At 38.4% G+C, this 14,696-nt stretch overlaps 1 protein-coding gene across 2 annotated transcripts in view; it reads right to left on the reverse strand.

Moving 5' to 3' along the window:
- Window positions 1-14,696, reverse strand: part of ANKRD28 (ankyrin repeat domain 28) — a 117,602-nt gene that overhangs the window by 81,995 nt on the left and 20,911 nt on the right. For both annotated transcript variants that reach the window (XM_019535480.1, XM_019535472.1), the window contains exon 3: window positions 2,264-2,342. In XM_019535480.1, coding sequence (XP_019391025.1) covers window positions 2,264-2,342 — 79 coding nt within the window. The remainder of the gene's footprint in view (window positions 1-2,263; window positions 2,343-14,696) is intronic.

A 14,696-nucleotide genomic window follows, 5' to 3' on the forward strand; every position in this document is an offset into this window, starting at 1 on the left:
CTATGGACTGATCAACTAATGCTAAAAACTAACTGCATTGAACTCTGAATTAAAGAACGGCACCAAGAGCGTGTTCATTTAGACTGAAACATTTGAATCTGCAGTTAATCTTTAGAGAATTTTGATACTCAAAAAGTACCTTGAATTTTTAACAATTGATAGATTAATCACATCTCTTTAAATATAGTGAAATAATTGAGTCATTTTCCCTACTCTTACTATTTTTGTCTGTTCTTATTTTAGTGGGGTTGAAGAATGCAGGTAGCATCTATAAACGAACAAAGCAGAACTACGGTAGATCACACTAAAAACTGGAGGGGAAAAAAAAAATCACCTCGAGTCAGTGGAAAGAAACACAATTACTTCAGTAAATTTCAGGTCAGACAAAGAAATGAAGTAGAAAAACGAGGAAAATTCCTTACAGTACACTTCTGTCCATATCATAAAGACATTGAAAAATAGGGTTCAGTTATTTACTGCGTTTTCAAAATAAAGAGAGACCAGGAAATGTACTACAGCATAATTAAATCAGACACGAAACTACATTAAGGTAGCAAAGTCAAGGACTCAAAAGCTAAGAACTGTCAGAATTAAGGTTGCTGTCCAGACTTAATTTGGCCCTCATGCAAATGCATCATTATACAAATAGTAATTACATGACCATATACTATTTTTTCCTCACAATTCCAACCTAATTTAGCATTGAGAATAAATTGTTAATTCTATCTGCAACAGTTCAAAATTTCCTGCCAAAATGTGGTCCTCAAGGTTTACTAACTGCATTTTATTCAAACCCCGCTCTAGTAACAACATTGTTATTTTCTGCCCAGTCTTTTCTACTGTGCTCATTACTACAGTAGCCGAGTACAGGTTTCCCTCACTTCATGGGGGTTCTGTATATGTGAATTCGCTCTTATACGATAACCTTTTTATACCAGAAATTTGTTATATGCGAGGTAAATTTACTCGTATGCAGTTGGTATAGTGGAAGCCTGCAGTCACCTGCTTTGCGCAGTGCACTGTGGGAGTGACATGCATCAAAATATAGTCTCCTGCGTGGATCTGTGCTCCTCTCTCATTGTCTGTGACATGTTTCTGTAGTTGCCATCCCTATTATGATAGTGCCCTGTGCTTGTGGGTAATGTCTGCTGTTGGCGAGTACCAAAATGATCTTGTAAGAGTGGTAGAAATGGGTCTGGGGGTCAGAACAACTGAGGTCTTGGAACGTATGTACGCCTATTTGTTACATTGTAAAGTGGGTTCCCTTTAAGCGAATTCAAGTTATGTACCATTTTCCAGGAACACATGTACAGCATAAAGCGAGGGAAACCTGTATTTTATTTTCAGAACAGTCCTGTGAAGTAGATAATAACATCTCCTTTTGATGGATAGGGAAATAATGAACAGCTTAAGCTCAAAAATTTTCCACTAATTTTAGGTACCCATTTTGTAACAGCTCAGACTGCTTAATAGATGGCTCAGCACACCTGAACTTCAGTTTCAAATGTTTGCTGATGGGCTAAGCCAGGAGTGAGCCTGCAGGTCACATAAGGAACTTTGGGCACCTGTTATAGGTCAGCTCAGCACCCCCTGCCCTGCACAACAGATCACCGAACCTCTGTGTATGGGATGGGGCCATGGGTGGGCAGGGAGCTTGTGTGAGTGTGGGAGGGCAGACAGCAGCTTCAGCAGGGGCAGCTAGGGCCTCCCGCCACCACCAGCACTTCCTCCATGCCACCCTTCTACCTTGGGAGCGTCTGGAATTTTGAATTTTTCTGTGCATAATTTTGAAGTTTTGGCTGCAATTAATTGCAACTAATTAAGATTAAAATTTTTAAATCATTTGACAGAACTAATATTAATATCTTTGGATACCATTTTCAATCTTAAATACCACAATTTTTCTGAATGCTCATTCAATATAGTACAAATACATATACTGTTAACTTACACATATACTACTAGATTTTAACTAATCACTTGACTATAGTAGACAGACTACTTTTGAACAAACTGAATTGGGTTATAAGTTACAAATTATAAAGAACAGGCATTACTGAGAGAATTTATCATTGGCAAAAACTCTTCTTTAGTAGACATTGCAAAGGATTAAAATAGTGGTTTGAATTAACAAACCAAAATTAAAAAAACGCAAGGATTTCGATTAAATTTTTAGAGAATTAAATATTTTGATAAAATTATGCAAACTAAAAGTATATATTTTATGTGCATAGTTATTTTCATTAATATGAACAGAACATACCAGATAAAATAAGTAGTTCAATAATTTCTGCATCTCCCAGATAGGCAGCAGCATGTAAAGGGGTCCTTTTTTCATTATCCTGTGATAAGAGGGTGGAAAAAAAGGGTGTTTTATTTAAAATAAAATTATTCATTAACATTCTATATAAATTATGAAAATATTACAGCATGTAATTCCATCTTCCAAATTTTACATTTATATTTTAAGAAATAAAAAAAAATTAAAACCAAAGAAATAATTGAGTTAATTACATTTATCTAGAAGCGAAAAGCAGGATCTCACTAAGTAGCTAGCTCAAACCAATAAAATTCATTCAGTACCAATCTGAAGGGGTCAGGGAGGGAGAGGGAGAGAATTTATGATGAACTGAGGTTTTTCTGTATCAATACCCTGAGTAGCAACAAGTGTAATGTTTTCCCCAAAAATTTCAGATACCCTTTCAAAGCTACATATTATCCTAGCCACAAATTTAATAGAAAATGAAAAAGGAATAGAACATAGAAAAATACTATCAACAAAAACATGATATTAAAATAATTCACCCACTTTTGTTTACCGCACATGTGCAAACAAAAGCAGATATATGGACATGACTGATAAATTTATCTTGCCAACACAGCCAAAGCTTTCCAGGAATAGGAAGGACGATTGGGGGACATAGGCACAAGGTGCATGGTTGACAGCCCAGAGGTTACAAGTTCAAGGATATAGCAGAAGCACTCACAACAAATCTTCAAATTGTGCTAAATATCTTGTCACAAGGACATGAGAAGGAAGGAGCAGGAAGAACGTAGATTCTTTTTGAATAACTCAGGTGGGGTTAGTAAAAGCCACAAATATTATTTTCATATATGCATTCTAAAGACAACAGCTCAACTGAATGGATAAAGAAAACATTCACTTCCAGAAGGGAGGCACAGAGGGTTTTCCAAATCTGGCAAATACTGGATTTTGTTTGTGTGCATCGATGTAAAAGGCAAGTGGTGAAGGATCACTTTCACATTATGTTGAATGCTAAAAGACAAAATGCATGAGCATAAAACCAGATAATTTGTTTCTATACAGCAACCGAACTGCAAAGAAAATTGGTTTCACTAGAGAAAAAGGTTGATCATCTTGAAACGTGCTAGTTTTTAGAACACATTTTATACAAGTTACTCATGGATTGTTTAGATTGTTCAGTGAAGCCCCAAATACGCTTAAAAGAGCGAGTGTAAATTCTTTGGGGTTTTTCCCCTTAAACATGTAACAAAACATTTCTAACAGATAAAGCATTGTTTGATTATAATGGTCAGTAAAATATGTTTAAATTTAAATGACATCACATGGACAATTTATTGTACAAAAACAAAAATCCCACCCTTTTCCAGTGCAGTAAAAGTATAAGCTTATTCCTGGATACCAACTTAGTGAATACTGGCACACAAAACAGCATTTTCAATTGTGCTGAGTTTTACAAAAATTTCTTGCAGCTGTTTTCAAAAAGCACATTACTTTTAGATGAAATGAATCCCAAAGTGATTTCAGTTTCTCATCTCTACCCAAGTACTGTCTTTATTTTTAAAGTGGTCTACAGAAATGCGTAATAAAAGGGAGGTCACATATTAGGGACTACTACCAAAAGATAAAATTCAGCAACTGAAAATACTTAAGATTTGTTGAAGCTATTTAGCAGCATGTTAAATGCACTGTGTGAGATTATACTAAGAGTAGCAATGTTAGAATTATACAGCCAAGAAGATGCATCTTTAGCAAGCAAAAAGGCAGATTCAAAAGTTTCAAGAGAATTTACCAGGCAAGTATGGCATTTGCTATACATTTAAAAATTAGGTTTTGAACATTAACATTACCCCCCACCCCCAATGATTTCAAACTGACTTGAACAGATACTATAAGCCTGGCACTGATGTAAACCCCAAAACATCTTTTTATGGGATTTCGTCAAACCCCATTTCCTAGAATCATTTTGTTAACAGACCTGGACAGAAGAGTTCACTTCACATTTTTTTTTAAACAAAAAAAACTAACTCAGTTCTGTGCCCTGTGTGTAGGCCCCTACCAGATTCATGGTGGAAGTGAGCTGCGCTGCAGCTCCTTTAATCTTGCAGGTTCCCCCTTGTGCTGTGTCCCTTGCCACTGATTGGTGGAGGGCCCCCATGTGTGGCTTGCTTCTGATTGGCAGTGAAAACTATGGTTTTAAACTTGGCACTGTTTTTGTCTCCCTGCCGATCAGCAGTAAGCAGTGGGGCTGCCGGGGGCCCTCAGACAACCAATGGCAGAGAGACAAAAACAGCACCAAATTTAAAACTGTGGTTTCTACTTCCCTGCCGATCAGGAGCGACCTGCACATGGGGCCCCTCCACCAATCAACTGGAAGTGGGGGGTGGCGCACAGGTGAACCTGCAAGATTAAAGGAGCTGCAGCACAGCCCACTGAATCTGGTAGGGCCCTAATTATGTGAATCCAAAATGTCTGTTGTGAAATCTCTCTGGGATCCAATATGGCAGGCTATTGAGGACCTCAGTGCTTTCAACACCCATCACTCCAGGGTGGCACATTCCACCTAACAGATAATTCTGTTTCCAAGTCTGTAGCCAAAGGGTAGCCAGTTATCTTACAGCTTTCAGCCTTACTGCAGAACCGGGAACTTGGAAGCCCTGGCTCTAATGAGGCTTTTGATAAAGAGCTGAAACTCTTTGCCTGGAAGTCTCGAGTCAAGGCTTCCAATTTCTGCAGCTATGGTAGCCCCACCATACTGACTGCTCAAGGCTGGGGACTCCAGGACTTCCAGTCTTTTCTACCAGTTCAAGATTCAGTTCTTCCAGAAGAGTCTGGAAGGCCTTGGGTTACTACCTTAGCATAGACTGCATAGCAGTACTGCTCTGGAGCCACAGTCCCTGGAAGCTATTGAATGATATTGATATTTTTCTCCATTTAACTGCTGCGCATAGAAAAAAAGACTATTGAATTTCCTTTAGGGAACAGAAGATGTTTCACTGGGAATTTTTAGTTCTTAATCAATTTTGAAAGTTACACTTTTGGTCTGAATAGGACTGAAACAAATATTTCCAAAACTTATTGTGAACTGAAAATCCTGCATTTCACTCATCTTAAGTTATTACAAAAGAATTGCAGCTTCAGACTGGTTGATGAGGGGGGCTTGAAAACACTGAATCTTAAAGGCTGTAACAAACAAATAAAATAACAATAATAAAAAACCCAGAAGGAGAGTAAAGAGAACACTCAAATATTATGTTTTTAGTTCAAATTCATGATTTTCAAAGCCTCTCTCACGATTTTTTAATACTTGACAATAATGAGACTATGAAAGGACAGTGCATCCTATTTATTCTTCAAAGTAAAAGTTTTGTTACAACAAGCCTTTCAATACTATTTTCAAACATCACTTAACCTCTATTTTCTGCTGACTTGTTAATTAAGTATTGGAACACCTTATATTCCTGGCAAAAATTGGTTTAAAATATTTAACATTTGACTTAAAAGGTTTTTGCATCTCCTTATGAACTGTGGTGACATTAACAGGCCCAGTTTCTGTCATAAGAAATATATTCCTGAAAGTATTTGTGAACATTCCTTTTCTCTCTATTAATTTGACACTTTAGCCTTCCTCTTTTAGTATACTATTCTTACTTCAGATTGATAATTAGCTTATCTTTTTGGAAGCATCTTTTGCTGCCACCCTACACAGTATCTTACAAAATTAAGATGATGATAAAGTACTGAAAAACAGAACCAAAAAAAAACAGTAGGTTTTTATGCTCCATTTCTGTAATGCTTTGTTTCTATAAAGTGTAGAAACATATAATATTATTAATCAGCTTATATTTCAACTAGTTTATTTATAATAATTCCCACGTTCACAACTTGCATAAAACATTAAACAATCAAGCTATTTTGAATTTTATGTCTGCTCCTGCAAAGGATGGCACTGTTTTAGTTGCTTTCCAAGGCCTGATTCTCAATACATTTTAACCAGTTACACATTTCAGTACTTTTCTCCCCTTGCAATTCAAAATCATAATACATGATCATCACAGCATATTACCACATATTCTGTTTTCCCAAACAACAAATTTATAAAAAAAAAATTATACAGTATTCCTGACGCATTACAGCTGCTTATTTGCCAAGACAACGCTAGGAATTCTGTTATGACATCTGTCTTGTAAGGTAAAAAAAAAAAAAAAAAAAAAAATCTGTTTCTTGAATGCATACTTTCACATACAGAATACTGGAAAAGCCTCCATATCAAAAGCCTAACTTTCAAACTGAGCTTCAAGGAGCTTCAGAGTTTAGGCATTCAGTTCTATGTTTGGATCAATGACTAATTAAGTTATGCCCAAAAATCATAAATGATCACACCTGATAAACCACCCGACTAAAAATTGGCCTCACTACTATCACTAACTGGAATTAGAACAAGAGTACAAACATTTGGAATTTTACCCCAAATAACTAATTTCAAGTTACCTCATGATAAGTGTCATTTGACTGCTACTACCCTTTGGCACTGTTTTCTAAAGAAGAAAACAACTGTTTTTAAATGACTACATTCATAATCTTTGCTATGTCTAATGATTCCTACTGCTGAATTTAAAGCTCTAAAAAAAATAACTAGTTTTAACTATTTCTCTCTAAATTCAGTCAGAATCTTTAAAACAGTAATTTCTCTACTTTCTATGTTAGGGAAAAAAAATTAAAAGAACTACAAATTACCAAATACCTTAAGAGACTATAACTGTAATCCCTGGTAGTGCAAGCAACTCTGTTTAGATAGATGACATCCTGAAAAATCAGGGCTTGCTAGATCAGAGAAACCTATACTAAACTGTTTTGTATAATTATTTTATTTGTGATGAACACTTGATATTTAAATTGTATTCGTATATACTACTCGTTTTAAATGGAGCTTAATTAAGCCCTGGGCAATTCTCAAATAACCCAAGTGCACAATTTTTGGAGCACTGTTATTTTGTTACTAAGAAACAAACTAACTTTCTAAACTGACAAGTAAAATTATAACTGAAACATGTAGCTAGATTAAGTACATAGTTATGATTTGACTTAAAAAGGAAGCAACTTGTATTAGAGTTGCTCTTAGCAACTGGGGTGCTAAGAGAACTTAACTAAGGTGGTTTCTGGGTTTGGTGTCAGAAGAAACCCAGAAACAAGCCTTGAAAACACAGGAATTGCTTTTTTGTGTTAACAGGAGCCCACGTAAACAAAATTCCCTGTAAACAAAATTGAAATTAGTGCTAAGCCTATACCAGAGCCCTCTGGCAGCTGCCAGTAAATTTCATTTGTGACAGTTCTAGTCAGAATATGCATGGCTAAGAGTTCATACCCCATATCAGATCTAGTTTCAGTCTTTTGTCAAACTATGTCTAGGTTCATTCTCTTTTTAAAGGTTATTCTGCATATTTGACAGTTGCAGGAAAACACTTAACTGATCAAGACAAACCTGAGACATAAGAAATTTTGTTTGAAGAAAAAGATCATGAATAGTATTTTACACAGACTAACGCTACTGCAGAAAGTTCTGATCCAGTACAATACCTCATGAAATATTCTTTGAGCAAAATAAAGTTGGCATAACTATATTTTGTAAACACTTGCCTTGTATTTCATAGAGAACATGCTAAACTAAGATCTTGTTCCTACTATTACAGAACTCATACTTAGTGACTATTTCAGGATACTCTTTCCTATTTATGCAATTGCTATATGGCAACTCAAACTCTGACTTTTTACCAACTAAACCACAAAATTCTGAGAACAGCAGAAGCTTTTATCTCTTCATTCATTATAAAAGCAGCATCTAATTAAGCCCTTAAAAGATCAGAGGCTGTGACATGAGACAGAATGACAGCAAACTGAAAACAAACAAACAGTCTCTCTGGAAACTTTATGTGGGAAAGAGAGAGAACTTTTCTACCAAATGGTTGAACACTCAATTTAACAATTTTTTTTTTAAACTGAAGTTTCTTTTCCTTAAGATACATTATAAAACTGAATGCAAATCTGTCACATTATGCATATATTTACAGCCAACAAAGTGGATGCACTCTTTACTCTACCTAATGCTACAGGAGTAGGTAGCATTAAAAAGCCTGGCATGTCTCAAATAAGTTATACACATTAAAAACTTGTGTGTATTACAGTATTATTCAGAGATCTTGTTCAGTATCAAAAGACCCCAATGTCCCATATGTTTAATACAGCAGAAAGACAAGATGCACCAAGTAACAGCCATAAATAAAAAGCAGAAGAGAATAAAGGTAGCAGTGACAGAAAATGACTTACCCTCAGCTGAATTCTTTGAGAGGTTGTAGTCAGTTTTGATTCCACTCTAGAAACACACGAGTCTCCTACGTGCAAGCTTGGAATCCACTGCACCCGCCATATGCCTCACTGTGCTCCCATGCAAGAAAAGGGCAAAGAAGCCTCCCCTCAGTTCCCTAGCAATTCAAAACTAAGAGCAGCACAGGAAAACTGTGGATAGAAAGAGGGATTCCTGTTGACAAGAGCAGTTACCATAGGTAACCATAGGTAAAGAGACTTTCTTCCTTCTTCATGTGTCAGTGCGGATCCCTAAATACGTGTCTGACGAGCAGTATTCTCTTACGATGGTAGGAATGTGGATATCAACTGCATCATCTGAAGACAGATTGAAGCACTGTTCTTGTAGCTAAGTCCTAATGTATATCAAACGTACACCGGAGGTTGCTCCACATAACACAGCATAGGTCCTTGTAAAATATCACTTGGCCTACCTCTCCCGCTGAGCCCCCAAAATCCAACTAGCTTGCAGAATCTCAGATATAAAACCAGTTATCCACCTTCATAGTCCTGGGAGGGTCTGCTACAGTCGAAAGCAGAAATGCAGGTAAATCTGAAAGATTTAGTTCTGACATTTGGGCTAGGAGCAGACATTTAAAAAGCCTGATCCTGAATTGACTCAATTTTTGCAGGTTAGTCTAATCTGGCTAGGCTGAACTGGTCTGAACCCCGACAGACATTCTCTCTGGACTGAGGAAATTCAGGCATGTGACTGCAGTGACACAGGCTAGAAGCCAGGGGGCATTAGAGGAGCCCTCCCTACCCTTCTTCAGGGAGCTAATCTGAGCAGGGCGTGGACAGACCCCAGCATTAGGAAGGTCTGCCTGCACAGTCCCAGGCTTTTCTCCACTGAGTGCTCAAGGGGCAGGAGTGTTGCCAGCCACCAGCCACAGGCTAGCACTTTGAGGTGGGGGGGGAAGAAGTGAGCAGTGCATGCATCTGTTGATGACACGGAGCTTTTCAATCTTCCTCCTTGCTTTGTCATACTGTCTGCAACAAACTGACAGGCAAGCAAGCCAGCTGAGGGCTGACAGCGATAACCAAGGATCCTGGTTTTCCATTTCCCACTGAAAAACAGAGAAAACCATGGATTTGCCCTTTTTTTTTTTAAATCAGAGAAACCTACGGATTCCCTGCTTTTGCAAACAGTTCTGTAGCCTAGTTGAGCTCCAGCCTGCAAGAGCTGTTAGAAAACAGGGTGGGAAATCCCCAGCTCTGCCCAGAAGGGAAGGGAGGGGCCTGAGGCTCTCAGCCATGGCTAGCTTGGCTCAGCTTCACTCTTCGCTCCTGGAGCCGGAGGTAAGTGGAGCTTGCAGGGGGCTGGGGGGGCCAGGAGCTGGCCCTGACCCCACCCGAGCAGCCTGCTGTTGAGGCAGAGAGCTACAGACTTGGGTCCCTAGCCCCATAGCCCTGGCAGCTGGGGACCCCCTCTAGCAGGGCTGGGGTGCAGGGGCTGTGGGTGGATGTACGAGGCACAAGTAGGGTGGGGGGGCTGTTGTAGGGGCACCTCAGGGGCACAAGCAGAGCTGTGGTGGGGAGGGGGCTGCAGGAGGCTTTTAATTTTAATAATGGATTTGAGGGGTTTTAGCCAAGAATTTGTGACTTCTTAGATCAGAGGGAACCAGGATCCCTGGTGATAACAGTCTTTTATCACCTGCTTAGCAGAACAATGGTCTCTCTCCATTACTTCAAAATTCTTAAACAGCTTACCAGCTAAGCTGTTGATTAGCTCCAAAAGCCCTAAGCAGTCACCATTCTGTCTGCCTGCCCCAGTGAAACTGAAAAGAGACAAAAACATAGACACCTCCCAGCATTAGCTAGCATATCGCATGCCTATGGTCCATAGGGCTGGGGTCTATGCTGTGGGAGATGGGAGGGAGGAGAAGGATTTCCTGCTTGAGCAGCCAGGGTGGGGTAGAGCAGGGGGAAGGCAGGCAGGACCTGCTGTGTCTGCAGTCTCTGCCAGAGCCTTAAACAACATTAGCTTGCATATGGTCTGTGCTGTGGCGGAGGAGGAAGGGATCCCTGCTGAAGCAGTGAGTGGTGAGAGGGTGGGTGTGGGGAGAGGGGCATGGGTAAGCCATCAGATCCTGCTGTGCTTGCAAGTCTCTGCCAGAGCTCTGGCCAGGGAGCAGAGGGGAGGGCTATCCCTGCTGTGGCGCACAGAGCCACACTCAGCCCAGAGAGCATGCCGAGATGCTGGGGGACTCTAATTTAACTTAAACCAGCAAGGGGTCTGGGACAGACACTACATAAACAGGTTTGACCCAAATCAGTTAACTCTGATACTACATTCAAGCAGGTTTATCTCAAACAGGTTTCAACCATTTTCAAATCGGTTTATGTGCACTGAACATCTGTCCTGTTAAAGATATAAACCAGTTTCTGATCACTTAAACCAGTTTGTGTGTAATCTCTGTCCCTAGCCTTGGAGTTTGTAGCTTCATCTGCCGTAGTGTGGAATACAGTGTAGGTGCCAGGTAACCTCATCCTGAAGCTAAGAGTGAAGTGTATCAACACCATCTCTGTTAATGCAGAATGCTTTGGTGAAAGTAGTTTTTAGCATCTTTTTTAAGGGTATCTCCAAAATGGAAATAAGGTATGGTGCCTGAAAGGCACTAGGGCTCAACTTGTCAGATCTCTCTACTCTAGGATAAGATGAAAGTTTTGTGGATTGCTTAAGTAGATGAAATTTGAGCTTTGTGTCTCAATTTTCAGGTATGGGGTAAGATGTAATAGTGGATACAGCACTTATCAGGGATATATCTTTCCCAAAGTCAGCAAAGCATCTGCTATGCCAATCAATTAGGGGCATAGGATTAAAATGCAAAGGCTAGGATTTAAACCCTGTAAGTTTATGGAATCTGGTTGTGACGAACCATTCACTACTGTACTGCAGGAGTCCCTATGTCCCCCCACCTTCTTTTTTGTAACATACAAAACAAGATAATTACAAGGTAAAGGAAGAGGGATTTATTCACAAAACAAAACAAACTCCCAGAAGAGCAGGGGGGTCAGACACTTGCATCCAAAGATGGTGACAAAACTTAGGGACAGTTTGTCACTGTTCTTTCCTTCATGCCCTTACACAGCTGCATAAAGCAGAAAACAGCAACACAGGAATACATGCCAACTCATGGTGAAAGAAAAATGTGTTGCATTCACTAGTTCCACAGACTCATTTAAGTTTATGCTTTTAAACATTTCTCTGAGTCCATTTTGTTCTGGGATTTAAATTTGTTGCCTAAAGCAAGTCCTTTCCATAGAACTGCAGATTGAGTGAAGCACATTAAGCCATAGGGACAAAGTAAATTAGATTTATCTGTACACAGTAAAAACATATGTCATGTTACAACTGGATAAAATTTAAGAGCCAGGAAAAACTACACAATAAGATTGTTACTTGGAATAAAAAGGTTTGGGTACTCAAGAAAAAGCTATCAAGCAAAACAAACCTAACATTTTGTTCCTAATTAAAATGCCTCAAGAGACATGCCAGTCACATCCATGTTATTAAAGCCAAAAATTTTTGAATACCAAATTAAGCTTTATTTGGAGAAGCACATTTTTTAATTTTTTTTAGTATTTAGTCATTTGCCAGTAAACATTCTTACTTTTAATGTGTATAGTTGCTCAACTGTAACTTTTAAAGAAAAACTGAAATTACTCTAATTACGCAAAGGAAGTATGTTGCTAAACTGTCCACGTTTAAAGAGCTTTGGATTTTTTAAAAAACAAATAAGTAGGCCAAGCATCAGATGTTTGCCAATGTGTTCTTATCCAATAGGTTTCCAGTAATTAAACCTCTGTCAAATTGTTTTATTAAATACAGATAAAAGGGGGAAATAATTTCATGCGTTTCCTCTAGCTTGTATATAGAATCACATACTTCACATAAACTAAAGAAATGCCATCTTTTTGGATTTAGTGAAGGCTAAACATTTGTTTAGCCTGACTTTCAATTGAAACCTGACTTTCAATTTTTACAGCATTTTCATCTACACTTTATGTCATTAGTAAGCTAAGGAAATACAGTCGAGATGGAAGTACTGTATGGTAGATACATAATTGGTTGTATCATCATGTTTAATGAGTGGTCATCAATGGCTCAATGTTTAGTTGGGATGAGGTATTGAATGAGTCTTCCTAGGGGGCTTAGCATATACTGAGTCCAGTAATGTTTAGTATCTTCATTAATGATTTGGAGGATGGGACTGAGTCACATTCTGAGCAAATTTGCAGGTAACACCAAGTTGGGTGGAGTTGCAGACAGACACTCTGGAAGGCACAACTACGATTCAGAAAGATTGTGATGAACTGGAGAAATGGTCCACCATGAAACAAATGAAATCCAACAAGGACAAGTCCAAAATATTACACCTGGGAGGAATAACTGCATGCCCAAACACAGATTGGGGAATGAGTGGCAAGGCTGCAGCATGACAAAGAAGGACCCCACGGTTATAGTAAACCATAGGCTGCACATGAGTCAACAGCATGCTCTTGTTGCAAAAATAGGCCAACAGCATGCTGAGCAGAATTAATGGGACTGTCACTTGCAAATCAAGGGAAGCAATTCTCCTGCTCTACTGGGCACTGGTGAAGCTTCATCTTGAAAAGCGTCCAGTTTTGGGTCTCGCACCTGAAGAAAGATGTGGATAAATTAGAACAAGTCCAGTGTGCAATGACAAAAATTATGAGAAGCCTAGAAAGCATGACTATGAGAAAGGATGAAAGAAGTAGGATTGTTTTATCCGGAAATGAGAAGATGGAGGGGGTGGGGGGGATTTCATTACAATTTTCAAATACCTGAAGGGTGGTTATATGGACGATAAGACAGATTATTCTCTGTGGCCAAAGGAGATAAGACAAGGAATCCTGGTCTTAAACCATAGGAAGTGAAAATAAAGTTGGATACAAGAGCTTTTTCTCTATGAAGGCAGTCAAGAATTAGAAGAGGCTGCCCAGAGAGAATCTCCATTCTTGGAACTTTTTAAGACCAGATTAGACCAACACTTGACTGGAAAGATTTACTCAGGGACAATCCTACTTTGAGCAGGGCTGGACTAGATGACCTCCTGAGGCCCCATCAAGCCCTATTAGTTTATGATTCTCTGAACTGAATCATTATGCAGTTTCTGGAAACTATTCTACTTTTGTTTTTCAGGTCCTGCAATGAAAATCTCAAAAAGACTTTAGACAGTTTATTATTGTTTTTTTTTTTTTTAAATACTTCTCTTCATTTTTAAGTATAGCAACTGATGAAATGAAGTAACTGCCCTCTGCAACTTTTGAGGCTGAACTTCACCATGAAGTCTGACTAAAAAATCTTGGACTCATTTGCTCCACAGGATTCTCAGACTACTTTTAAAATGACACAGAATTCAACACAGCAATACAAAGGATATGGAATATCAGTTAAAGTATCAAACTGCTAGAAATAATATTTTATTCCATATAATGTAAAATAGAGTTGTCATGTTTTTAAGACTATTATGGAAACAGGCACATTAACATACCTAAAATGCTTTCCCTTGTTCTTCTTTCCCCCAAATAATAATGCCTTTAAATGTTTAGCCGTCTCATACAACACAAAACTCAGCTTTTAAAGTTGAAAGCCAGCAAATAAGCCAACTCTGAAATACATTTCCAGTAAAAAACAAAAATTTGAAAAAAATTCCAATTATATGGGTCATAATAAAAATCGCAGAATTTTCATGAGAGTACACTGATTCCAGGGACGTTTTTTTTTAAACACATAATACGTTATGCACCTGCACGAAGAACAGAATAAAGAATCTTGAATGTCTTTTCTTACTCTAAAATCTAAACTGGAATATCTGAGGACATGAATTAGAAAAAAAATGAAGAGTGGAAGAGATAGCACAGTACCATTACTGTTTCCATTTCATTAAAAGAGCAGCCTACACTAAATCAGCTCGTCCTACTTTAAACTGACAAGTTATTTGTGTGTCAGTAACACCTTTGTACAGAAAAGCCGTTTTTCTGGTCAGTAATCCATTTTTTTAAAACTGTATTGACTACTGATAGAGCTGTATCTGCCTTGTATTAT

The sequence above is a fragment of the Crocodylus porosus genome, unplaced genomic scaffold (genome assembly GCF_001723895.1).
Source record: "Crocodylus porosus isolate Cpor-Errol unplaced genomic scaffold, CroPor_comp1, whole genome shotgun sequence".
In the NCBI taxonomy this organism is placed as follows: domain Eukaryota; kingdom Metazoa; phylum Chordata; order Crocodylia; family Crocodylidae; genus Crocodylus; species Crocodylus porosus.